Raw genomic sequence first — 24528 nt, 5'->3', positions numbered from 1 at the left:
AGACGTCGAGAGCTGCACATTGCAAGGAATATAGAATTGACAGAATTCATTTAGGAAATTCACTACACAAATAAGCAGCCACAGGAAAAATGATAATAAAAAAACCCAGCAACAACAACAAACCTGGGGAGAGGGAATCTGATTTTAGGTTGTTATATTATTTTAAATGTCTGACTTTAGACAAAAATTTGCAACCTCTGCAAAGAAACAGAAAAATATGCTACATACACAGTAAAATAGCCGACTGAAAATATCGCTGAGGAGGCACAGATGTTTAATTTAGTAGACAAAGACTTTAAATCAGCTATTATAAATATGTTTAAAGAACTAAAGGATACATGTCTTAAGAATTAAAAGAGGGGCGCCTGGGTGGCTCCGTGGGTTAAGCATCTGCCTTCGGTTCGGGTCATGATCCCAGGGCCCTGGGATCGAGCCCCATATTGGGCTCCCTGCTCAGTGGGGAGTCTGCTTCTCCCTCTCCCTCTGCCCCTTCCCCCCACTCGTGCACACACTCTCTCTCTCTCAAATAAATAAATAAAATCTTAAAAAAAGAGAATTAAAGGAAAGTATGACACAGTCACTTACCAAATAGAGAAAATCAACAACAACAAAATTACAAAACAAAAACAAAAACAAAAACCACCCCAAAACCAAAAAACCTTTAAAGTGGATTTCCGGAGTTGAAAAGTACAATTACTGAAATAAAAAATTCACTAAAGGGACTCGATAGTAAATTTGGGCTGTCCGAAGAAAGAATCAACAAACTTGAAGACAGGTTAATAGAGATTACCCAGTCTAAGGAAAAGACTGGGGGGGGGGGGAAGGAAAGAAAGAAAAATGAACAGGGCCTCAGAGATATGTAATATACCATCAAGGATAGTAACATGCACCTACTATGAGTCCCAGAAAGAGAGGAGAAAAATAAAGGGAATAAAGAATATTTGAAAAAAAATGGCTAAAAACTTCCCAAATTTGATGAAAACAATTAATGTATGCATCCAAGAAACTTGACAAACTGCAAGTAAAATAATTCCAATAGATCCACACTTAAACACACCATAGTCCGACTGGTGAACATCAAAGACCAAAAAAGCTCGAAAACAGCAAAAGGAAAACCATGTCTCATGTACAAGTGAGCCTCAGTAAGATTAACAGCTGACTTTTTGTCAGAAATCATGGAGGCAGAAGACGGTGGAATCCTATCTTCAAAGGGTTGAATGAAAAAGACCATCAATCAAGAATTCTATACCCAGCCAAGCTCTCCTTCAAAAGTGAAGGAGAAATTAAGATATTCCCAGATAAACAAATACAGAGAACTTGTCACTAGAAGATCTGTTCAGAAGTACTAAGGGGGGGGCGCCTGGGTGGCACAGCAGTTAAGCGTCTGCCTTCGGCTCAGGGCGTGATCCCGGCATTATGAGATCGAGCCCCACATCGGGCTCCTCTGCTATGAGCCTGCTTCTTCCTCTCCCACTCCCCCTGCTTGTGTTCCCTCTCTCGCTGGCTGTCTCTCTCTGTCAAATAAATAAATAAAATCTTTTAAAAAAAATTAAAAAAAAGAAGTACTAAGGCGAATCCTTCAGGCTGAAATGAAGGGACACTAGAGAGTAACTTGAATACACATGAAGAAATAAAGAGCACTAGGAGAAGTAATTATATACATAAATATAGAAGACAATATAAATGTATTTTTTGTTGTAATTCTCTTCTTCTCCTATGTCATTTAAAAACAACTACATAAAGCAATAATTATAAAACGTTATTGATTGTCTTATAATGTCTAAAGGTGTAATTCCTATGACAATAATAGCATAAAGGAGGAGTTAGGGAAGGAAGGTATACTGGAGCAGGAGTTTTGCAGACTATTGACATTAAGTTATTATCCATCCAAACTGATTGTTTTAAATTAAAATGCTAATTGTAATCCCCAGGATAGCCACTAAGAAAATAATTTGTTAAATGGTTTCAAAGAGGGTATTGATGTGGTAAACTTTTTGAGGATATATGTATCTGACTATTTTTAACTCATGGTCACAGTTTTTTAAAGATTATTTATTTATTTAATTGAGGCGGGGGAGCACAGAAGAAGAGGGGGAGGGAGAAGCAGACTCCGTGCTGAGCAGAGAGCCCAATGCGGGGCTCGATCCCAGGACCCCGAGATCATGACCTGAGCCAAAGGCAGACGCTTAACTCACTGAGCCACCCAGGCACCCCTCATGGTCTCACTTAATAACAGTTAAAATGCATAAAATAATTCTAGGATTTGAAAAGTTCTTAAGTCCTCTGAAATACTCCATTGTTGTCTTACATCCAGTTTGATGTTGAGAACTCTGATGTCAACGTATTTATTGTTTCTTGAAGGTGATCTGCTTTCTCTCAGGAAGCTTTTAGAACTTTCTCTTTCAACAACAACAAAATAATAGAATATACGGGAATAAATTTAACAAAAAATGTACAAGACCTATATAAAGAAAACCTTAAAACCCTGCTGAAGGACCAAAAAAAAAAGACTGGAACAAATGAAAAGCATCTCATGTGTTTTGGTAGGTAGTCTCACCAGCACAAAGACGTCATGTCCTGTCTACCCACTGGCAACAGGTCATGCAGCCATCTTCCCACAGCAATTGTGAAGGAGAGAAATGAAACGATAGGACCCCTGTTCTAGGTATCTGGCCCTCCTCTGCTCTAGACTGCTGAGAGAGCGAGAGAGAGAAAGAGAGAGAGAAGCATTCAACCACCAACCCCTTTCTGCCTCGCTAGGGTTTTCCTCTCAGATTTTTGGCTTGTTGTTGTTTGGCTTAAACAACGGAAATTTAATTTCTCAGAATTCTGTCGGCTAGACGTCTGAAGGCAAGGTGTTGGCAGGGTTGGTTTCTTCTGAGACCTCTTTCCTTGATTTGCAGGTGGCCTTCCTCTCCCAGAGCCTTCACGTAGCCTTCCCTCGATGCACATCTGTGTCCTGATCTCCCCTCTTATAAGGACACCAGTCTTCCTAAATTAGGACCCACCTTAATGACCTTATTTTACCTTAATCACCTCTTTATTTTTTTATTAAAATTTTTTTTGTTTGATTAGAGTGAACACACACTGTTACTTGAATTCAGGCATACCACATAGTGATTTGACAAGGTTATACGTAATGTTGGGCTCACGACAAACGTAGCTACCATCTGGCACCGTACGATGCTGTTACAATACCACTGAGTGTATTGCCTCTGTTACACCTTTTGTTCCAATGACTTATTCGTTCTGTAACTGGAAGCCTATGTCTCCCACTCACCCATTTTGTCCATCTTCTCATCCCTCTCCCCTCTGGCAGCTGTCAGTTTGTTCTCTGTATTTATAGGTCTGATTCTGTTTGTTACTGGTTTGTTGATTCATTTGTTTTGTTTTGTTTTGTTTTGTTTTGTTTTGTTTTGTTTTAGATTCCACATACAAGTGAAATCTTAAGGTATTTGCCTTTTACAGTCTGACTTATTTCACTTAGCATAATATCCTCTAGGCCGTCTACATGGTCACAAATGGCATGAGCTCATCCTTTTTTATAGCTGCGTAATATTCCATTATACATATAGATATCTCCTTTATCCATTCATCCATCAGTGGACACAGGTTGCTTCCATATCTTGGCTCTTGAAAATAATGCTGCAATAAGCATAGGGGCACGTATATCTTTTCAAACTGGTGCTTTTGTATTAGTGTTTTCATTTTCTTTGGGTAAATACCCAGTGGTGGAATTATTGGATCATATGGTGTTTCTATTTTAATTTTTTGAGGAACCTCCCTACTGTTTTCCACAGTGGCTGCACCAATTTACATTCCCACCCACAGTGTATGAGGCTTGCTCTTTCGCTACATCCTTGCCAACGCTCGTTATTTCTTGTCTTCTTTATTTTAGACATTCCGATAGGTGTGAGGTGGTATCTCATTGTGGTTTTGATTTCATTTCCCTGATGATTGGTGATGCTGACCATCTTTTCATGCATCTGCTGGCCATGTAGATGTCTTCTTTGGGGGGAAAAATGTCTATTCAGGTCACCTACCCATTTTTTTTTTTTTTTTTTTTTAAAGATTTTATTTATTTATGTGACAGACAGCCAGCGAGAGAGGGAACACAGCAGGGGAGTGGGAGAGGAAGAAGCAGGCTCCCAGCCCAGGAGCCCGACGTGGGACTCGATCCTGGAACGCCAGGGTCACGCCCTGAGCCGAAGGCAGACGCTTAACGACTGCGCTACCCAGGTGCCCCGCACCTACCCATTTTTTAATCAGATTGGGGGTTTTTTGGTGTTGAGTTATATAAGTTCTTTATGTATTTTGGATACTAACCCCGTATTGGATTTACAAATATCTTCTCCCATTCATTAGTTGCCTTTTTGTTTTATTGATGATTTCATGTGCTGTGCAAAAGCAATCCCGGTAGTTAATTTTTTATTTTGTTTCCCTTGCCTTGGGAGAGATATCTGGAAAATTGTTCTGGAAAAATGGCCAATGTCAGAGAAGTTACTGCCTGGGTTCTTTTCTAGGATTTTTATGTTTTCAGGCCTCACATTAAAGTCTTTAATCCATCTTGAGTTTATTTTTGTGTATGATGTTAGAAAGTGATCGGTTTCATGCTTTTACATGTAGCTGTCCAGTTTTCTAAGCACTGTTTATTGAAGAGAGTGTCTTTTGCCCATTGTATATTCTTGCCTCCTTTGTCATAGATTAATTGACCATATAAGTGTGGGTTTAGTTCGGGGCTTTCTATTCTGCTCTGTTGATCTATGCAATTATTTTTGTGGCAATACCAAACTGTTTTGGTCACTACAGCTCTGTAGTATATCCTGAAATCTAAGATTATGATACCCGTAGCTTTGTTTCTCCTTCTCAAGATTGCTTTGGCTCTTCTGGGCCTTTTGGATAGGGATTGCATCGAATCCATAGATTGCTTTGGGTAGTATGGACATTGTAACAATATTGATTCTTCTAATCCATGAGCATGGGATATCTTTCCATTTGTTTGTGTCATCAACTTCTTTCTTCAGTGTTTTATAGTTTTTAGAGGACAAGTCTTTCACTTCCGTGGTTATGTTTATTCCTAGGTATTTTAGTCTTTTTAGTGCAACTGTAAATATTTTCTTGTTAGTTTTTACGTTCAGGTCAGAGATCCGTCAACCTCCCTCCCACCTCCACAGCATTTCCAGGACAGGAGCAAAGACCTTCTCCTGGTTTTCAATCTTATGGGAAACTTGAAGTTGGCCTCATTTGGAATCCTGGCTTTGCTCTTGCTGAAGATGAACTTAAGTCTCCAAGTGTCCATTTTTTTCCTTCTACGTGATGAGAAGTTTGGAATACATTATCTCAAGTGGTTCTAGCTCTAAAATTCTGTGATTCTGTGCAGTAAATGAAGAGGCGGCAGATAAGACACACCGATATTTTAAGACTACACAGTTTCCAAGGAGATAAAGAAGCATAATTGGGGAACACCCAATGAGAGAATTATTAGCAAGAATAGACGTCAAGTTGGAGGAAGGATGTCAATCAAGTTTCAAGGAACAAGGGGAAGAGGGAGGATGCTGGCGGAGGTTCACAGGAAAGGGAAAACCAGTGATTGAATAGAGGTTAAGAGGAGAACCAGCAAGTGTTGAGAATAACAAACACAGTGAACCACCATGGGAGCAGATACAAAAGTATTTCCTTTCAAATTTATTATCAAATATTTCTGACATAGCAAAAGTCTGCAGAATAATATAATGAACACTTGCGTCTCCAGTGCCCAGTCCAAAATATTATTCGTTACCAATTTATAGTAACCCTCCCCCCATCAACACCAAGAGGTAGTCACTATTGTCCCGAATTTGTCGACTATCATTCCCCATAGTTCTTTACATTTTTATTACATATGTGTGTATTCAAAGGCAACATTTTATCTTTTAAAAATCAGGTTTGATGTTTGAAGATGGAGAAGTATGACTATTGAAATACATGTTTGAGGTAAAGCAAAGTGTCCTTGCTGAAGGGTCCTGGGCAAGGAGAATAATGAGATGGATGGACTAACTTGGATCAGAGCATAAGAAATTGCTTCCTACTGATGTAGGTCTCTCCTGGGTGACGAGGTGAAGCTCCCATAGTTGGACCGAGAGCATCGGCCAGCTTCCTGACGCAGGGAGAGGGCCACACTCCTCGAACAGCAAGGTCAGAAGGAAAAAGATTATTTCAACCACTGCTGAGCAGAGCTTTTAGTTTGGACCAGTGGGAATTCTGTTCTCAGAAACATAAGCAGTGGGAAATCGGGCATCAGAGCACAGCAGGGAGTCATTTACTATTTCAAGGACAAACCATGGAGCAGGCTGAGGTTTGGGGCCAGGCTCCAAGATCAGAGTTGGCCCATGGCTAGCCAGTGAGAGGCAGAAGCCTCTTCCTTTTCCTGCAGATGCCCTTGAAACCCCCTCTATTGGAGCCTGTCATCCTCAGGCTCAGCAAACTGCCAAAATAGAGTAACGGAATCTTTCCTGGGTTCAATGAGACTGCTGTCTTGCACAATTCTGTTAGTGAAAACCCACATGGGCCATCTTAGAAACCTGACCTTACAAGGAACATAACTAAGGCCTAAACCCCACCATAGCAAGCAAATTAAAATGCACTCCCATCAACACTAAACATGATTTGGCGGGGAGGGGTAAGTGCAAGGATTTTCACAATCTCACTTTTGAAATTGTCAATGAACAACTCATTTAGTTTTCAATTGGCTTTGATTTTTTTCCAAAAATCTGTGCAGAATTGGAAATTCTTGAGAAGTGAGAAAATCAGATCCACAGATTACTTTCAAATGTGTGAAATGCTAAACTTGAAAACCCACAAAGTTGGAATATTACATTTGTATGCTTTTAATTAAACATTTATCCTTTATTTTGTGGCTTCCTTTTTGTATTTGAGAGCCAATAATCATTTCCAGGCTTCGAAAGTTGTTGTAGGCTCTCGAAAAGCTCATAGACCCTGAGCTCTGTATCTACAGGGCCTAGAGGATAAACAACCCAGTTGGGGAGTTTTTTATGACAGGTGCCTGGGTCTGTGGGCCCTGACTGTTTCCTTTGTCCCACCTCCTTCGCCCTCCCCTATAGCCACTTGTGGTGGTAGTGAGGGGAGGGTCCTGAAGACAACTTCCCCAGATGTAGTCACCAGGGTCTGTTTATTCCCAGCTTCCTCCCTCCACCGCTGTAACAGTGGGGACTTTGGTTTGTTCGATGCTGTATCCCCCCAACTTAGCAGTGTGTCAGGTACATCCCAGGCACTCAACATGAGTCTTCGTTGAGTGCACCAGCAACCCTGAGACACAGGATCGGATGGTGGGTAAACTGGGCTCCAGCTGGATGGGTATCATTCGAATGATGTAGAATGAGAATGTATCCTCTTACTACTCTTGTAATTACAAGGTAATATAATTTTACGATGAGATACCACCCCACACCCAATCAGATGGCTACTGTTGGAAAAACAGAAATAAGAGGTGTTGGCAAGGGAGTGCAGAAATTGGAACTCTCACGCACCGCTGGTGGGAATGTAAAATGGCGCAGCCACCATGGAAAACAGTATGGTGGTTCCTCAAAATATTGGAAATAGAATGACCATATGACTCAGCAATCCCGTTTCTGGGTATATACCCAAAAAGAACTGAAAGGAGGTTCTCGAAGAGGTACTCGCACAACCATGGTCATAGCAGCATTATTCACAATTGGCAAAAGGTGGATGCAACTCAAGTATCAACAGACTAATGGATGAACAAAGGGTGGTGTATAGTACAACGGAATATTATTCAGCACTGAAAAGGAAAGAAGGCCTGTCACAGGCTCCAATATAGATGAACCTTGAGGATATTATGCCGAGCGAAAGAAGCCAGTCGCAAAAGGACGATACTGTATGATTCCACTGATATGAGGTACCTAGTGTCATCAAATTCATAGAAACAGAAAGTAGGCTTGTGGTTACCAGTGACTGGGGAGGAGGGGGAGTGGGGAGATGTTGACTAATAGGTATAGGGTTTCAGTTTTTGTTTTTGTTTTTTTTTTAAGATTTTATTTATTTATTTGACAGAAAGACAGCCAGCGAGAGATGGAGCACAAGCAGGGGGAGTGGGAGAGGAAGAAGCAGGCTCCCAGCAGAGCAGGGAGCCCGATGGGGGGTTCAATCCCGGGACTCCGGGATCACGCCCTGAGCCGAAGGCAGACGCTTAACGACTGTGCCACCCAGGCGCCCCTATAGGGTTTCAGTTTTACAGGATAAAAATGTTCTGGAGATTGTTTGCACAACAATATGAATATACAGTGTGCTTAAAAATGGTTAAGATGGTCAATTTCACGTGATGTGTGTTTCACCACAATTTTAAAAACACATTTTATTTTTATTTTATAAAAGATTTTATTTATTTATTTGACATAGATGGAGAGAGACAGAGAGAAAGAGCACGAGTGGGTGAGGGGCAGAGGAAGAGGGAGAAGCAGGCTTCCCTGCTGAGCAGGGAGCCTGACACAGGGCTCGATCCCAGGACCCTGGGATCATGACCTGAGCTGAAGGCAGACACCCAACTGACCAAGCCACCCAGACGCCCCCAAAACACAACATTTTTAAATAACATAATTCTAAAAGTAAATGGGTTGACAGACACTTATAATTTTGAGTGTGGAAGGCTTTTTTAAACAAAACACCAAAGCCCCAACCCCCAAAAATAAAAATTAAAAAAAAAAATCAACATATTTGGCTGGATCAATATTTTAAATTCCTATGCTAAAAGAAAGCAGCGAAGTAAAAGACCAACAGTAAGCTTGGAGAAAGTATTTGCACACATGTGTTGGGCAGTATTGGTCCTAAGAGAAAGCTATTGTATGGGAGAAGGGAACCATATTGCATGTAGTCAGTAGAAATTGAGTGACCAAAGTCAATGAATTCAGAGGACAGACTGGGAGAAACAGGCAAGATGAGGGGGGGAAAGAGGTGGAGGAGGCTGCAGTAGGTTGAGGTTTCCATAGCCAGCACCGTGGCTGTGCCGAGAACCCAGTTATTCAAGCAAATGGAATGGCCAGGTACCACTCCAGACTGGTTCTGTCCCTGGTTCTGTCTCCCGGTGTCACTGATACCATAAACCATGTGCAAAGGAGGTAGGTAAGGTCTGGGAGGAGTTTGGGAAGAGTCTGTGCAATGGCAAAGAAGGCAATCACAAGAGGGCGGACTTAGGCTTATTAATAAAAGGGTCTGCATGCACCAAGCCAAAGAGCTCAAAATGTTCTTGGGGACTGCAGGTCTGCTCTATCGCCTGTGATGGGGGCACAGAGTTGCCTCCCCCCCTTCATCCTGGTGCCGTCTCTGCTTTTACGAAGATAAAGCTCCTTCTAGTGATTCGTAAGTCAGCTTGGGTTACTAGATGTTGGTCAACTTGCCCTTCATTGCCTTCCTTGCCTCTTGTTGCATCAAATGCTGGTCCAGCTGACTCAAAAATACTAGGATTGGTGGGGCCCCTGGGTGGTGCAGTCGGTTGAGAGTGTGACTCTTGGTTTCGGCTCAGGTCATGATCTCAGGGTGGTGGGATTGAGCCCTGCATCGGGCTCTGAGCTCAGTGAGGAGTCTGCTGAAGTTTCGCTCTTCCTCTGCCCCCCTGCTCGCTCTCTCTCTCTCAAATAAATAAATAAATAAATAAATCTTTTTTAAAAAAGGATAGGTAGAGAAGAGCATCAAAAATATAGGACTACTATTGGGGCGCCTGGATGGCTCAGTCGTTAAGCGTCTGCCTTCGGCTCAGGGCGTGATCCCGGCGTTCTGGGATCGAGCCCCACATCGGGCTCCTCCGCTGGGAGCCTGCTTCTTCCTCTCCCACTCCCCTTGCTTGTGTTCCCTCTCTCACTGGCTGTCTCTCTGTCACATAAATAAATAAAATCTTTAAAAAAAAAAAAAAAGAACGGCTGTTTCCTTTAAAAAAAAAAAGAAAAGAAACCAAAAAAAGAAGAACATCACACTAACCTCGAAGTTAGAAGAGGGAAGAAAATAATAAAGATCGGAGCAGAGATAAATCAGAGAATAGAAACAAATTGATAAAACTAAGAATCGGTTTTTTGAAAAAGCGAATCAACAAACCCTTAGCTAGACTGAGAAAAAAAAAAGAGAGAAAACTCAAATAAATAAAATCAGAAATGAAAGAGGAGACATCACAACAGATGCATCAGAAATAAAAAGGATTATGGACTTATGAACAATTAGAAGCACACAAATCAGATAACCCAAAATTGATAAATTCCCAGAAACAGAGAACCTAACAAGAGTGAATCAGCAAGAAATAGACTTAACAGGTAAGTAACAAATACGGGATTGAATTAGTAATTTAAAACCTCCAAAGTAAAGCCGGGGACCCTGATGGCTTCACGATCGAATTTTACCCAACATTCAAAGAATGAACACCAAAACTTCTCAAACTCTTCCAAAAAACAGAAGAAGAGGGAACACTTCCAGACTCATCCTATGAGGCCAGCATCACACGGATACCAAAGACAGGGGAAAGACACCACAAGAAAACTACAGGCCGGTATCTCTGATGAATAGAGATGCAGAAATCCTCAAGAAAATACTAGCAAACTAAATTCAACAACTCATCAAAAATAGTACACGCCAAGACCAAATGTGGGTGATCCCTGGGACGCACGGTTGGTTTAATATGTGAAAATCAATCCGTGTGAGGCGCCATATTAACAGAATGAAACGTAAAGGACACATCATCTCGATACATGTAGAAAAAGCATCTGAGGGGCGCCTGGGTGGCTCAATTGGTTATGCATCCTACTCTTGATTTTGGCTCAGGTCATGGTCTGGGGGTCGTGGGCTCAAGACCCCTCATTGGGCTCCACGTTCAGCAGGGAGTCTGCTTGAAGATTCTCTCTCTCTCTCTCTCTCCCTCTGACCTTCCCTCCCAAAGTGTTTGACAAAGTCCGACCTTGTTAAGCCATTGACACATACTCGACCCATGCAAGTTTTCCCATAACGATCATTTTGAAACAGTTAATATCATTCATCTGTGTGAACCCACTTACAGGGACTGTAAGACGTACACGGAATGGAATGTAACAGGGACAAAAAGTGGTTTCCTCACGCCCAATAGTTGAGTGTATACCCAGCACTCTGCTGTTCGGTATGGATATGCAGGATACCATTTTTAAAGACACGCACCTAGATAGAGCTTTTCTTCTCCTGTTATTTTCCTCCTGTCCTTTTAAGCAGATCATCGTCTCAGAGGGAAGATGGGACGGGACAGAAAACAGAACTGCCTATTGTTGTCCAACAGCCTAAACCCAACAGGAGATTTTGCTAGATGCCTCAGAGGCAAATATCGAGATGGACAAGGGCTGGAGTGTGGGAGGAGGGGAGGGGAAGCTGGGCTCCCCCAGGGAAGGAAGAGGAGGGGAGTTCTGTGAATCCCAGACAGGCTGCATCTTCCCCATGGCCCCCGGGGAGGGCTGTGTGACCCGAGAGAGGGATGGTGGTGGGCAAGGGAGAGGAAGGTTCTCCTGTGAGCTACAGAGGAAGCAACAGAAAGGCCCCAGACAAGAGGGGGGGCGCGCAGGAGGTGAGGATGCCCTTAGCTGTCACCTGGATGCACCAACGTGGCCCTGGGCCACCTGATGCCACAGATGCAACCAAGGATGCGTCCCTATATCAGGGCAAACAGGTGATTCGAGAAGCAGACAGCCCCCTCCTCAAGGGGAAAAAGACGGTAAAGCCCAAATGGCGCAAGGCTCTAGGAATACGTATGCAAGGAGAGAAACATCCCGTTTTGCGGACCTTAAGGTCCTTGCTGGTGCTCTTGTCATCCTGCGGGGTCTGTTTCTTTGGGGCGCTCCCGGTGAGAACCATTGCTGGCTGGGGAGCTGAGGGTGGGGTGGGGGCTGTCCCGCCTGCCCCCCCTTCTCCGTCCCCAGGTGGCGGCGGCCGGCTCCGGAGTGGGGCTGGGGAGAAGGGACTGGCGGGGGGTGGGGGTGGCTGGGCAGCGCCCCCACGGCTCCTCCCACTCGGGGCCCGCATCAGGGCGCCGTCGGGGGGCCAGCAGGGGGCGCCAGAGGACAGGCAATGCCGCGGGTGGGCTGGCCGGCTCCCGGCACCGCCCGGACAGGCAGGGACCCCCGCCCCAGACCCAGAGGGGCCGAGCCCGGTGTCCGGCGCGAGCGGGGGACAGAGGGGACGGCGCGCAGCCGGGAGCCTGTGTCCCGCAGCAGCACTCCTGCCCGGGACTCTTGGGCGCCTGCCTCCCACGGGGTCTCCAGTCTGGTCGCAATGAGCTTATCCAGGGCCCTGACGGGATCAAGGCGGGCAGCCCTCATCAGGGACACGTGTCACATCTGACGGTCATGGTACCAGGGTGTGGCGTTTCTTCACATTTTGATGGCACTGGCCCTGAGTCGGTTACACCCTGGGAGCCCCTTCCACATCCCCAGCCTCTTTGGTCCCCAGGCTCCCCACCCACGCTCGCCCACCACTTGGTTCTCAAGCTTGGGCCTCCTCCCACTCTCCCTGGATTCCCCACCCCAGCCTCCTTTTCTTCTGGCCCATCTGTCCCGGGCCCAGACCCTCTCTCACCCTCACACACACACCCGAACCCCCAAGGACACCCCTCCACCAAAACCCCCCTGTTGGGCCATGGGCCCCCTGGCCCTGCCTCCCAGGCCTGGACACCAGCATCTAGTCAGGCCTAACTTCTCCCCAGAGTTCCTGGGGTGGTGGGAAGGGTAAATGCAGGAGCAGAACATGGGACTCCAGCAGGACTGGGGTCAGCGGGGACAAGGGTCAGAGAGCAAAGCCTGGGTTCCGTGGGTGGTCCACAGAACCAGGGGGCCTGTTGCCAGGTAACCACATCTCCCTTCACTCACCAACACATCGTCCTGAGCTGTTGACCCACCAGCCTCCCAGCCATCCTTCCCCAGTCTCTCAGACCCCCACCCTCTGTGGGACCCTGAAAAGCAGGAGGAAGGGAGAAGCAAGAGCCGAGCCCGCACCCCTGAGCTACCTGTGGCTCTGCCAGCCACCGTTTCCCTGTAAGGCTCCGGCCACCCGGCCCCGGGGTCAGCAGCAGCATGAGTCTGGGCATCATGGAGGAGGAAGACCTGGCCGAGTACTTCCGGCTGCAGTATGGGGAGCGCCTGTTACAACTGCTGCAGTGAGTGTCTGGGGCTCTGGGGCCTCCCACAGCCCCCAGCCCCCCCACTTCCTGCCTGTCCCCTCCCCCACCGTAACCCTGAGCCCCAAGTCACCTGCCCTCTCACCCTGGCACCAACCCACCCAGCCTCTGGCTTTCCAGATGCCAACACAGCCCTCCCCACACACCACTCCCTTCCCTCACGTGGGGGCCAGGACCCCCCCCCGCCCCCCTCCCCCGCCCTGGGTTGGCCCAGCCCCAGCCGGCCCCTGGGCACTCAGAACCCACCGGCCTCTCCCACCCATGTCTGGGGCAGGAAGTTCCCCAACATTGAGGATCAGTCGGAGTCCCCATCCCTCCGGCTGCTGGAGAAGAAGAAGGAGGCCAAGCTCATGCACCACGCTATGGAGCAGAAGAAGGAGGTGGGGAGGCAGGCGCGGAGTGCGGGAAGGCCGCGGGGTTCAGAGCCTGAGGACGGGAACCCCCCATTTTGTGGGTGGCAGTGGCTGGAGCCAGAAGTCCTGCACGAAGCTTCTGCGTTCCCTCCGAGGAGAGAGAAAGGATCTGAGTCTTGGGGGTAGCAGGGTCCTGGGACGCCCTGCTCTGACCGACCCTGGCATGGGGTGGAAGGTGGGAGGCCTGGGGGCAGAGGCCCTAGGGCAGGAGGTGCGGGGGCCCTCCTGACCTCTCTGTGCCCCCACCCCAAGACATTCCAGCGCAGAATGGAAACCCTGAACCTCCGCTGGGAGGAGCTGAGCATCAAGGAGGCCCAGCTGAAGGCCCACATCCGGAAGTTTGAGCAGTTCATCCAGGTATGAGGGGCCCCACGCTGCAAATCCCGGCTCCTCCCCCTCCTCCCTGTCCCCCTCTTCCCCCTTCTTCCTGCTCCTCTTCTTCAACCCCCTCCCTCCTCCTCCCCTTCATCCCCCCCACTTCTTTCCTCCTCCCCCCCCTCCCTCCTTCTCCCCCTCCACCTCTCCTCCTCCCCTCTGCTGCTTCTCCTCCCCACCCACCTCCTCCCCCTCCTTCTTGCTTCTGCTGACTCCTCACCCTGGGTTAGCATCTCTTCCCCGCTCAACACGGCCTGGGGCTGCTCCCTTTATGTCCCCACTCATTACGGTTTGTAATTTCCTGTTTCCCTGTCAGTTCGGGCCCTTCTAGACTGCGGTTTACCATTTCCTCGCCTGTGCCTGGTACCTACAATGTCTCTGGGGAATGAATGAATGAACGGGGGGAGGATGACAGGCAGGGCTGGGCACGTGCAGAGACGAATCAGACAGGGCTTCAGTCCCCGCCGCCTACCCACCCCTCTGTCCTTGTGCTGACTGATGGTCCAGGTTGAAGGACCAGGCCCCAGAGTCCATCAGAGAAGACGCCTCTCAATCAGTCCTTAGAGGAGCGATCTGACCACCCCGATTTCTCCACACCAGCTCCAGCCAGCCCTGATGGAGCCCTGAGGGGGCCTGGCCCAGCTCCAGGGGGAAGCCCTGGCCTCCGCTCTGGGGTGGGGGTGGGGGGCTGCTCTTGGGCAGCTCCTGTCTTCTCTGCGCCTTGTGCAGGTGGGAGAGGAGGCTGATGGGCCTGGCACATTCTCCAGGGGTCGAGTCCTCCTTACTGGCCAGAGAAAAGCTAGTGGCGTGGGTGGGACGGCAGGAAATGAGAGAGCTTCTCCAAGGGCTGCTGGAGGCCCAGCAGCCTGGCAATCCCGGAAAACTGTCACAAGCACAGACGCCTGGGACTCTGTGCTTGCAACAGGCCTGGTGGGGGAGGCCCAGCAACTGCATTTTTAAAAAGCTTCCCAGGGGATTTTGATGCACAGTTGGACTGGCTTAGGGGACCCTGGGTCCTGTCCTGGGCTCTCGGGGCAGAGTGCGAACCCTCCCTGGGCCTTCTCCACCTGCCTCCCAACGTCCTCCTCCGTGTGGCCTCACGGGAGCCCCTGAAGAGGGACAGGAGCCACACAGGTGCCCTTTGAGGGTGCGAGTGCCTCCTGATCATGCGGGGAGGGCTTTGCAGAATGAAGGAGAAGGGGGTGTCAGCCCGACCGCCCTTTCTTCGGGGACATCTGTCGTCTGCACCGTCAGCTCTGGCCTCAGCCTGATGCCAGTCTGAGCTACGGGGACGGGCTGTCGGGAACGGCCTCACCCTGCCAGGACCGTCTCCTGTCCCCGCTCCCTAGGGCTGGGGCGCAGTTGCCCAGGGCCTCTCCTTTCTCCAGTTGGAGAAATGGAGGCACCAAGTACCAAGCACCAAATGGGGAGAAAATCCGGGCCTCCTCGCCCACGGTGGCCCAGCGATCCCTGCCCATCCCCGGCAGACAGAGGGGAGGACAGGCCCAGGGTCCCACGGGTGCCCCCTCGCCCCCGGCCCAGGAGAACGACCAGAAGCGGATCCGCGCCCTGAAGAAAGCCAACAAGGAGCGGGAGCTGAAGAGGCAGCGCGTGCGCGAGCTGGCCAAGGCCAAGCAGGAGATGGCCGCGCTGCGGCTGGAGCACCAGCGGCTGAGCTCGAAGCTGCAGGACTACTCCATCTTCAACAAGTACCTGGAGAAGGTGGTGGAGAACTCAGAGGTGAGGGGGGGGTGGAGCAGTGGCCTCCCCAGGGCCTGGGGCCAGCGGGGGCGCTGCACAGGGTGGTCGCCGGGCTCGGACCAGGCAGCTGGGAGAGGCTGGCGGGGGGGGGGGGGGGGCTCTTGGGCTGGTCTCTCTGGGGTCCGAGCTCTGCCCGTGCATCTGGGTGACCGTCTGTGTGGGTGGCGTGTTGGGGGAGCGATGTTTCGCTTGGCACCCCCAGTGTCCAGCTTTGCCTGTAGCGGGATGCGGGATGCGCACCCACCCCTGCTCCCCCTCCTCCCTGCTGAGTTTCGTTTACCTGGGAGCCCACGGAGAGAGGAAGGGAAGGAAACTGGCAGACACCCAGCCCAGTGCAGAGCTGGAGAGCGCAGTGGAGAGGCCGGGCCCAGGGCTGGTGCGAGCCTCCTTGAAACAGAGCTTTGCCCTTTCCTCCGGTCTCCTCCCCTGTCCCCTGTCTACCCTTCTCCCACCTCTGGCCCTTTCCCCTCAGCCTCCTTCAGGGGGCTCCTCTTCCCAGCTCCTTCCTTAAATGGTCCTCGGGTCTTTGTCCCTGACCTTCCACTTTTCTCCTTGAGCAAATTGTGGGGCCTCCCACGGATGCCTCCCATGCCCCCATGTGACAGCAGCAGGCAGGGCCCCTCACCGGGGGAGCCAGGTATGGGGTATGCCCTCTGGGGGTGTGCATCAGTGTCCTGAGGGCGGCACCCCGGGGAGACAAAGGATGGACCGCTTTCTAAAGTCCCAGATAATTTCTAAGGTCCCGGGCTAGAACTAATTTACTTATGCAAAGCCCAGATCTGTGTTAAGTGTTCCATTCTCAGGGTACCTATTGTACAATGAGTGGTCCGCTCATAATGGGGGGGGGGGGACTATACACCAAAGCAGCAGATCAATTATAGGAGGGGACTCCGATTCAGAGCTGGGGAAAGTGTGTCGTACCCCCGAGCAGCTTGGCCTGTGTCTGGCTCTGAGCTTCATGTCCTATCCTCAGGGTCGGGAGTCTCCGGCTCAGCTCTCCCGCTTCCTGCCCCCACGGCTGCCAGTCTTCCCACTGTGTGTGTCCAGCGCTGTGAATGGCGTGGCCTCCCACCCTCAGTCCTGCCGTTGCGGGGCCTCCTCCTTGCCTCCTCCCCCTACTCCCTCCCTGCAGCCCATCGATCAGCAGATCTGGTCTATTCTGCCTCCTAAGTATTTCTGGAATCCAGCCCCTGCCCCTTCCTCATCCAGACCCTCAGGGCCCCTCATGCGGGAGTTCAGCACAGCCTTTATTCCTGGCCACCAGCCTGTCCCACCCTCTCCCAGCGGGATCTCCCGCCCCTCTTTCTTCCCCTCTCTTTCCTTCTTCCGCTAAGTCTTTCAGAATATTTTAAACACACCGAAAGGCATAGAGAGATAGATAACAGCACCCGGGTATGCATTGCACCTTGTCAAATCTTCATATATCCCCCAAATGGCTTCCAGTTCTTTTTTCTTAAATAAGACACTACCACTCATTGAAACCCCTTGTGGGCCCCCCTTCCAAGCCCCCTTCTTCTTCCCCTCTCCGAGGAGGCCACCACCATCCTGATTTTTAAGCCGCTCGTGCTCAGGCTTGCTATTATTTTGGCAACAGGGTACACATCCATAAACTCTGAAGGGTATTGTTACGTGTCCCCTCGTGACTTGCTTTTTCTGATCAAAGATGCTTTTTCTTAAAAATAAAAAAAAAACAATCACCTTTTCATTATGGAAAATTTCAAACATATACAAAAATAGAATCATCCATGGAATGCCCGTTACTCATCACCTAATTCCGACAATTATCGACTCATCAAATCATCCCCCAACCTTCCCACCTCCGCCATTTTGAAGCAAATGACATTTTTTTTCATCTGTATTTCAGTATGTGACGTTTAAGATGAGGTCAATACCATTGTCGCACCCCGTAAAAATGGGATCGTGATTGCTTAATACTAAGTCTGCGGTCAATGTTAAACGTTCCCCAACTGTTGCACACACGCTTTGTTTGTTCCAACTGGGGTCCAACCAAGGTCCCCACGAGGTATTTGGTTGATACATTTGTGTCTCGAGTGTCACAGACATTCTGATGTTGATCCAAAGAAGCCAAACAGAGAAGAGGACCTACGTACGGTCCCACCGATAGATTTAAAAACAAGTAAGAGTGACTCTTTGGTGATAGAAGCCACAATTTTGGTTTCTTTGGTGGTGGAGGCAGATCCTGAGCGGAAGGGGGTGAAGGACCCTTTTCGGGGGCCGGAAATGTTCTGTCATCTCTCCTGCACGTATTAGCTAGGAAATTACCACGAGAAAGACTTCATCAAGAGAATCTAGCCTTCATCAGCGGTTTGATTACTTTGTGAGTCTTAGCGGAAAAGCTCGTTAAGTGCTTGATTCTTAATTACGGGTTTCGGATTCATGAGCTGGTTCTCTGGCACCCTCCAAAGCTGACCCGTCGTGCTGTTAGTATGTTATGAGTTCATGGACTGTGGATGTATCTGGGATGTGTCGCTGCTTTGCACTTATCCTTACTGATGTGCAAAGCGTCCCATCCTTACACAGCGGGAGCCTCTTCAAGTTCGAACCTGCGTCCTTTGCACACCAGCCCCCAGCACTGGACAGGTGCTCCTGGCAGCCTCATTCGTTTTAACTGTCGCGTGCTGTTGCATGGTGTGTGTACTCGGCGAACCTTCGGAAATGCAGATATAAAGTTCTCTCTCTGCTTCCTAAAACCCTTTAACAGAGGAAGTCCGCACTCCTCCTCCCCGGGGGTTACCGGGCACTTTTGTCACTTCCCCCGGGTGGATCGGTCCGTCCCCATCTTGAACGCAGGCTATTCAAACTAAGCTCCCATGAGCACCGTGAACAGGCCCCGCGCACCCATGGTCTGTCAGCGGCTGCTCCGTCTGTCTGTCCTCACCTTCCCCCACCTGCCCTTGGCTGGCCAGCTTCCGTTCATACCTCTGGTCACATTGCAGCCATCCTTTCCCCCCCAGGAAACCTTTCCTGGCTGTTCCCCCCTCCTCTATTGCTGAGGTGGGCGGTCCTTCCCCGCAGAGGCATTATGGATAGAAAGGCCAGCGCTCACACCGCCTTCTGGGTGGGGGGGGTGACCGGCAAGTTCAGGTCAGAGTGTCGGGCACCATGCTGGAGGAGGCCTTGGCCCCGCCTGGCAGGCCAAGCCCCCCCCCCCACCTGGTACCGTCTCCAGCCCCCACTGGAGGGGACCTAAGCACATGTGAACAAATTCCAGAAAGCCTTATGCTGAAGATATTCCCGCACATTTGCGACCAGCACCCCCTTCCCCATCATAGATAGGGCTTATCACTCCGTGTTGTAACTCTTCCCTTGCCTGTCTCTCCTCCGTCCACACCTGCCCAAGTTGTAGGCTTCCTAAGAGCAGGGTCTGGCTTCCTTATCTCCTGCTCCGTCCCTCGCATTCAGCATACTGCCGGGCTCATAAGCGGTTCTCGGTCCGTTCTTGTTGGACAGGGTAATTATTGCCTTGGGAGACATCTCAAAATGCACCACCTCAACCCCTGAACCCCAGCCAGCAATCCTCTAGAATCACCTGGGGGGCGTGTTTGCAAAATTCAGGTGCCAGGGACCACCTCGGACCTGTTTATTAAAATGAATCTCTTGGGGCGCCTGGGTGGCTCGGTCAGTTAAGCGTCTGCCTAAGGCTCAGGTCATGATCGAGTCCTGGGATCGAGCCCTGAGTGTCCGCCTCTCTGCTCAGCGGGAGTCTGCTCCTCCCTCTCCCCCTGCTTGTGCTTTCTCGCTCCCTCACTCTCAAATAAATAAATAAAATCATAAATACCTAAAATCATAAATAAATAAACAAATACATAAATAAATAAAATTACTCTCTTGGGGGTGGAGCCCGACAGGTGTCCTTTTTAAAGCTCCCAGGTGATGCCCACATGCCAACCGAGGACCCCAGCTCCAACTGCAGGTGCCCCCAATACAGGGCCCATGGCCCATACCAACCCAGGAGGGCGAGCAGGTGGACTCCAACGTCCTCACGGCCTCTGCCCTTTGACCTTTGCCTAGGGTCTCCCAGCTAGGCTGAGGCATCGAGGCAGGGAGTTGGCAGGCGGGACTCCGCCGTCGGCCCTGGGGCAGGGGGCGGGGTGCAGGTGCAATGCAGTGATGGGAGCCCCCCGCCCCGCAGTTCGAGGAGATCCACGAGGTGATTTCGCGCTACAAGACGCTGGTGAGCATGCACCAGGACCTGATGCATTCGGCGCAGGAGGGCCAGGAGAAGATCGAGCGCGCCAAGGCGCGGCTGGCGCGCTACATGGAGGAGAAGGACGACGAGATCTTGCAGCACAACAACGAGCTGGCGCGTCTGCAGATGCGCTTTGACCGCGCCCGCAGCGACGTCATCATCTGGGTGAACACGGTGGTCCGGGGGGTGGGGGGGTGGAGGTGGGGAGGAAGTGGCTGGGGGCTTCTGGGCACGGGGGAGGGGCGGCGGGGTGAGCGCGGGACACCCACCCACACGTGCGCACACACGCCTGCTCACGTCCTGGCGCCACCCCCTCCCCAGGAGTCTCGCTGGGCGCACATCCAGAACACCGCCGCCAAGAAGACCCTCTTGCTTGGCACCATTAAGATGGCGACGCTGAACCTCTTCCAGATTGTGAGCAAGCAGCTGAAGGAGACCGCCACCGTGTCTCTGGAGGACACGCACAGACAGCTGGACATGGTAAGAGGCGGCGCAGTGCCCTGGCCAGCTGGGTCTACCGAGCTAAGAGGGTTGTCCCTCCGTCCAAGGCAAGAATGAGCCCCACAGAACAGTAGTTCTCAAATTTAACAGGATCAGAATCCCCTGGGGGCTGGGAGTGTTGGCTGGGCCCCAGCCTCAGAGTGTCTGACTCAATAGGTCTGAGATGAGAACCCATGAATTCCCATTTTTCAACAAGTTCCCAGGTGATGGTGCTGGTCTGAGACCCCCCGCCCCCCATTAGCACGGACACCCTGTTGGCCGTAGTCAACACGACCAATGGCAGGGACCCACTACTGAATTCAGTATTTGTGCAAAACAGTCTTACTGAGTCCTAGAAAGAGGCTGAAGGCTCGTGCCCAAGGTCCATTCTTGGGGGAGAGAGAAAATTGGGGGTTGGGGGGGTAGGGGGAGGAATCAGCAAGTTGAGGGAAGTGTTAGGGTCTTATTAGTACCAATCTGACGTTTTCTCTTTGAAGTAACTGAAAGGAGGGGCGCCTGCCGGGTGGGTCAGTCAGTTAACTATCTGCCTCCAGCTTAGGTCGTCATTCCAGGGTGCTGGGATCGAGCCCAATGTGGGGCTCCCTGCTCAGCGGGGTTCTGCTTCTCCCTCTCCCTCTGCCCCTTCCCCTGCTCATGGGCTCTCTCGCTCTCTCTCTCAAACAAATAAAATCTAGTTTAAAAACAATTTTTTTAAATAATCAAGTAACTGAAAGGAAATTGGAAAGCAAATACCTTTCTCACTGTATGATTGAAAGCTGTTCGATGCCACGCGCACGCACTACCCCCCAAATCATCTCACTTCTGACCACAGGTGCACATCTCCCACCGTTGGGGAAACTCCATGCGGGCAGACGCATTAGCCATGCTTCTCGTGACATGCAGAGAATCATGACTAATTCTTCATTCCTTTGACAAAAGCCTCGAGCCCTGCCATGAAATAATACAATGTAAGCTCCAGAAGGCTGGGATTTGTGTTTGTCTCGTTCCTAACTGTATCTCAGTATATAGAACAGTGCCTGGCACACAGTAGGTGCTCCATAAGTGGTGAATGAGTATGACACACAAGCCAATAAAAGCCATGGACTGGAAGGTACTTGCCCTGTTTAACAACAACAAAAAAGTGAAACTTGGGGCACCCAGGGGGCTCAGTCGGTTAAGCATCCAGCTCTTGGTTTCAGCTCAGGTCATGCTCTCAGGGTCATGAGATCGAGTCCCTCGTGGGGCTCTGCACTCAGCGGGGAGTCTGCTTGAGCAAAGTCTGATCAGCAAAGTCTGATTCTCAGACTTTTTTGGTATCGGGAGACCTGCACACTCTTTTTTTTTTTTTAAAGATTTTATTTATTTGACAGAGATAGAGACAGCCAGTGAGAGAGGGAACACAAGCAGGGGGAGTGGGAGAGGAAGATGCAGGCTCACAGCGGAGGAGCCTGATGCGGGGCTCGATCCCATAACGCTGGGATCACGCCCTGAGCCGAAGGCAGACGCTTAACCGCTGTGCCACCCAGGCGCCCCATGACCTGCACACTCTTAACATTGAAGACCCCCAAAGAGCTTTTGTCTCTATGTGTTATACTATTGATATTTACCATATTAGAAACTCAAGCAGAAAAATTAAAGAATTCATTTTTCAATGACGAGAAGGAGCCTGTCAACATCAATGGCCTGCTTGATGAAAAACACGTTTTCGAAACAATACTTCATGGGACAAGTCACACTTTCACAAATCCGTTTAATGTCTGGCTTCACGGACGACAGGTGGATTCTGCTCTCAGCCCTATGTCATGGAAAAACCCAATCTGATAAAAAGCCGCTGTGCACTCATGAGAGACACAAACAAGTGATGTCTTCTTGTTATTTGCACTCTCGATTTTGACCCCTCTCAGCCTCAGTTTGCTTTTACAGGAACACTTCCTACTGCTCAAGTTGTTATTTTAAAAACGTCCCACCGCGTTCCTGTGAGACGTGAGCCTATGGACAGAATTGCATATGATCAACTAGCCCAAAACAGTTAAAAACAAGGACCCAGGAGAATTAAGGGGACAACCGAAGGTCCAGGCAGGAGCAAGACCTACAGACTGCAGATTCTTGGATTACAAAGGACAGAAGGTCAAGAGGGCCAGTAGCTGGTCTCGCACCTCCTGACGACAAGAAGGAAAAGCCACACATAGATCTTGTACCAAAATGAGAAAACCTAGGTGTGCCCGGAGCAAACCTTTTTCCAGTGCTTGATTCTAATTGAAGTTTCCCAAGGAGGCTGCAGAGACTTCCAGCGCATGACGTCCCCAGCGACATCCCTATGACACCCAAGCACGAGCTCTGGAACGCAGCCATTTCTCTAGAACTTAGGAGTGTGGTCCCGGAGTACAACGTAGGAAGCATGATTCTGCAAAAGGCTGAATTTGAATTCAACGGTACTGTGTCACAGAAGGTCCAGGGTGATCCCTGAACGAAACCCAAGCTCTGGAGCGCCATTTCCCTAATTGTGCTCAGCAAATCCTAGACGCCCAAGAGGTGGTGAGTTTCCTAGGGGGAAATCAAAGGCATTTGCAGACTAATAGGTTTGGAAAACTCTCAGAGAAGCAAAGCTGGACCGTCTTTACACACAGGACTTCATCATCTTTGCTGTGGTTCTGCCCTGAGACTGTCCAAGCAGATAACATTTCTAAAGCTAACTTGACCACAGAACCCTTTCTGTGGTGTGTGATCACTGGTTATAAGAACATAGTTTGGGAAATTCTGGGCTTGTCTCTTCCGGAACCCTGGGGAAGATACTTTAATTCACGGACTCTTTGTTTCCTCTTTTGCAAAACAGGAATTGTATCCATAATAGTAACAGTATTCCTGGCAGACAGGGTTGTTGAGAGTTTGGGAACATATGTGTAGTCCCATCTCCAGGAACATTCTTGAAAGGAGAGATTTTAGAACTGAGGTCTTAGAGACCATCAAGGCCAACCTGTTCTCCCCCTTCCCTTTTTGAAGACGAGGAAGCCGAGTCCCAGAAAGATGAACGGATTTCCCCAGGAGACCAGGTCCCCACGTGGCGCAGAAACGTATGTTCTTTGAAACACAAGCTAGTGAACAGAACTCGGGCTTCCCTCCATGACTCGGTATTGTCAAAACGGGCATCCGTTCTGGGTTCCAAGTAAATGCCCCCTGAAGGCTATTAAATTGTGGGTAGCCGTCTCCCCCAATACTGCTGGCCCCCACCAGAGGCTTCTAGAGTCAGAGTCTGCTCAGCAGCCCCTCGTCTGTATCCTCCGTCAGACTGTCCACTGTTCTTTTTCATACTGTCACCGCGTCAGCCCCCAGGAGCTCCCTGTGTGTGCCTTCCGCTCTGCTAAGCCTGATGCTTTAACTGAAATTACTGTCAAGTAAGGGAAAGTTAAAGGCCTCAAGAAGTCAGTCCAGCGAAGCAGTGACTCCTTCCAGGTTGTGCCCCGACGTGCTCCGTGTGGAGACGGGGCGGCCTGGTGCTGGGTGGGCTAACTCGGGCCCCCTTGCCTTGTTAGATTCAGCAGTTTATCCAGGATCTGTCGGACATCTGGGCGGAGGTGAAGAAGAAGGAACAACAGCAAGTCCGGGTGTAAGGAGCCGCTGCGGTTCCAGGATGTTCTGAGACAGAGACTGAGAGAGGATAGGTTCCCGGTGAGCTTGTGGTCCCGTCAGCCCAGTCCAGCCGTCTGGGACCCCTGTGCCTTTCTGCTGGCGAACACCCTGCCATTTCCCCCCCTCAGGCCTCAGTCCCTCCTATCCCTGAAAACATTAAATTCTGTAAGAGGTCTGTTTATAAGTTCTGTCTCTTTTCGGCTTATTCACGGAGAAGATGGCCCATCGAGGGGAGAAAAGCACCCCCTCTTGAAGCTGGTCACTTAGGCAGCCCAGGGACTAGAAAACAAATCTCACGCCTGGCATGTCCCAGGCTTTGGAGTTGCACGCAGAAATAGACCAGGAGCGGGGTGAGTACATAGGACCCTTCTTTCCTCTATAACCTCAAAAAAAATTTTTTTAAAGTTGGGGTTTGTAACTGGGGTTCAAAGACTCAGTAGAAACTATGAAGACAGCTTCCCAAGTCAGAGTTCACA

General features: G+C 49.8%; 1 protein-coding gene across 2 annotated transcripts; it reads left to right on the top strand.

The window, feature by feature from the left end:
• The first annotated feature begins 80 nt into the window (after positions 1 to 80).
• Positions 81 to 24221, top strand: CCDC42 (coiled-coil domain containing 42). Of its 2 annotated transcripts, none has more exons than XM_045797276.2 (7): positions 81 to 13165; positions 13461 to 13566; positions 13852 to 13956; positions 15517 to 15714; positions 19889 to 20110; positions 20267 to 20425; positions 23956 to 24221. In XM_045797276.2, the coding sequence occupies exons 1-7, from the start codon at positions 13083 to 13085 to the stop codon at positions 24031 to 24033; spliced, it is 951 nt and encodes a 316-aa protein (XP_045653232.1). In that variant the 5' UTR covers positions 81 to 13082; the 3' UTR covers positions 24034 to 24221. The 2 variants fall into 2 exon arrangements, with proteins under 2 accessions (XP_045653232.1, XP_087723731.1); XM_087867605.1 differs by lacking the exon at positions 23956 to 24221 and adding an exon at positions 21258 to 21776.
• Positions 24222 to 24528: the final 307 nt, after the last annotated feature.

The sequence above is a fragment of the Ursus americanus genome, chromosome 14, assembly GCF_024610735.1.
Source record: "Ursus americanus isolate L20-20 chromosome 14, mUrsAme1.1.p, whole genome shotgun sequence".
In the NCBI taxonomy this organism is placed as follows: domain Eukaryota; kingdom Metazoa; phylum Chordata; class Mammalia; order Carnivora; family Ursidae; genus Ursus; species Ursus americanus.
The sequence above is the reverse complement of the archived record's forward strand: the minus strand, read 5'-3'. Positions and strand labels throughout refer to the sequence as shown.

What these genes read in the sequence shown, in the direction of transcription:
- CCDC42 (XM_087867605.1), top strand. Translation starts at nt 13,083, where the DNA reads ATGAGTCTGGGCATCATGGAGGAGGAAGACCTGGCCGAGTACTTCCGG. An exon ending in AGTTTGAGCAGTTCATCCAG is followed by an intron (nt 13,957 to 15,516) that starts GTATGAGGGGCC and finishes CCCCCGGCCCAG; the next exon opens with GAGAACGACCAGAAGCGGAT. An exon ending in CGCACAGACAGCTGGACATG is followed by an intron (nt 20,426 to 21,257) that starts GTAAGAGGCGGC and finishes TTCTGACCACAG; the next exon opens with GTGCACATCTCCCACCGTTG.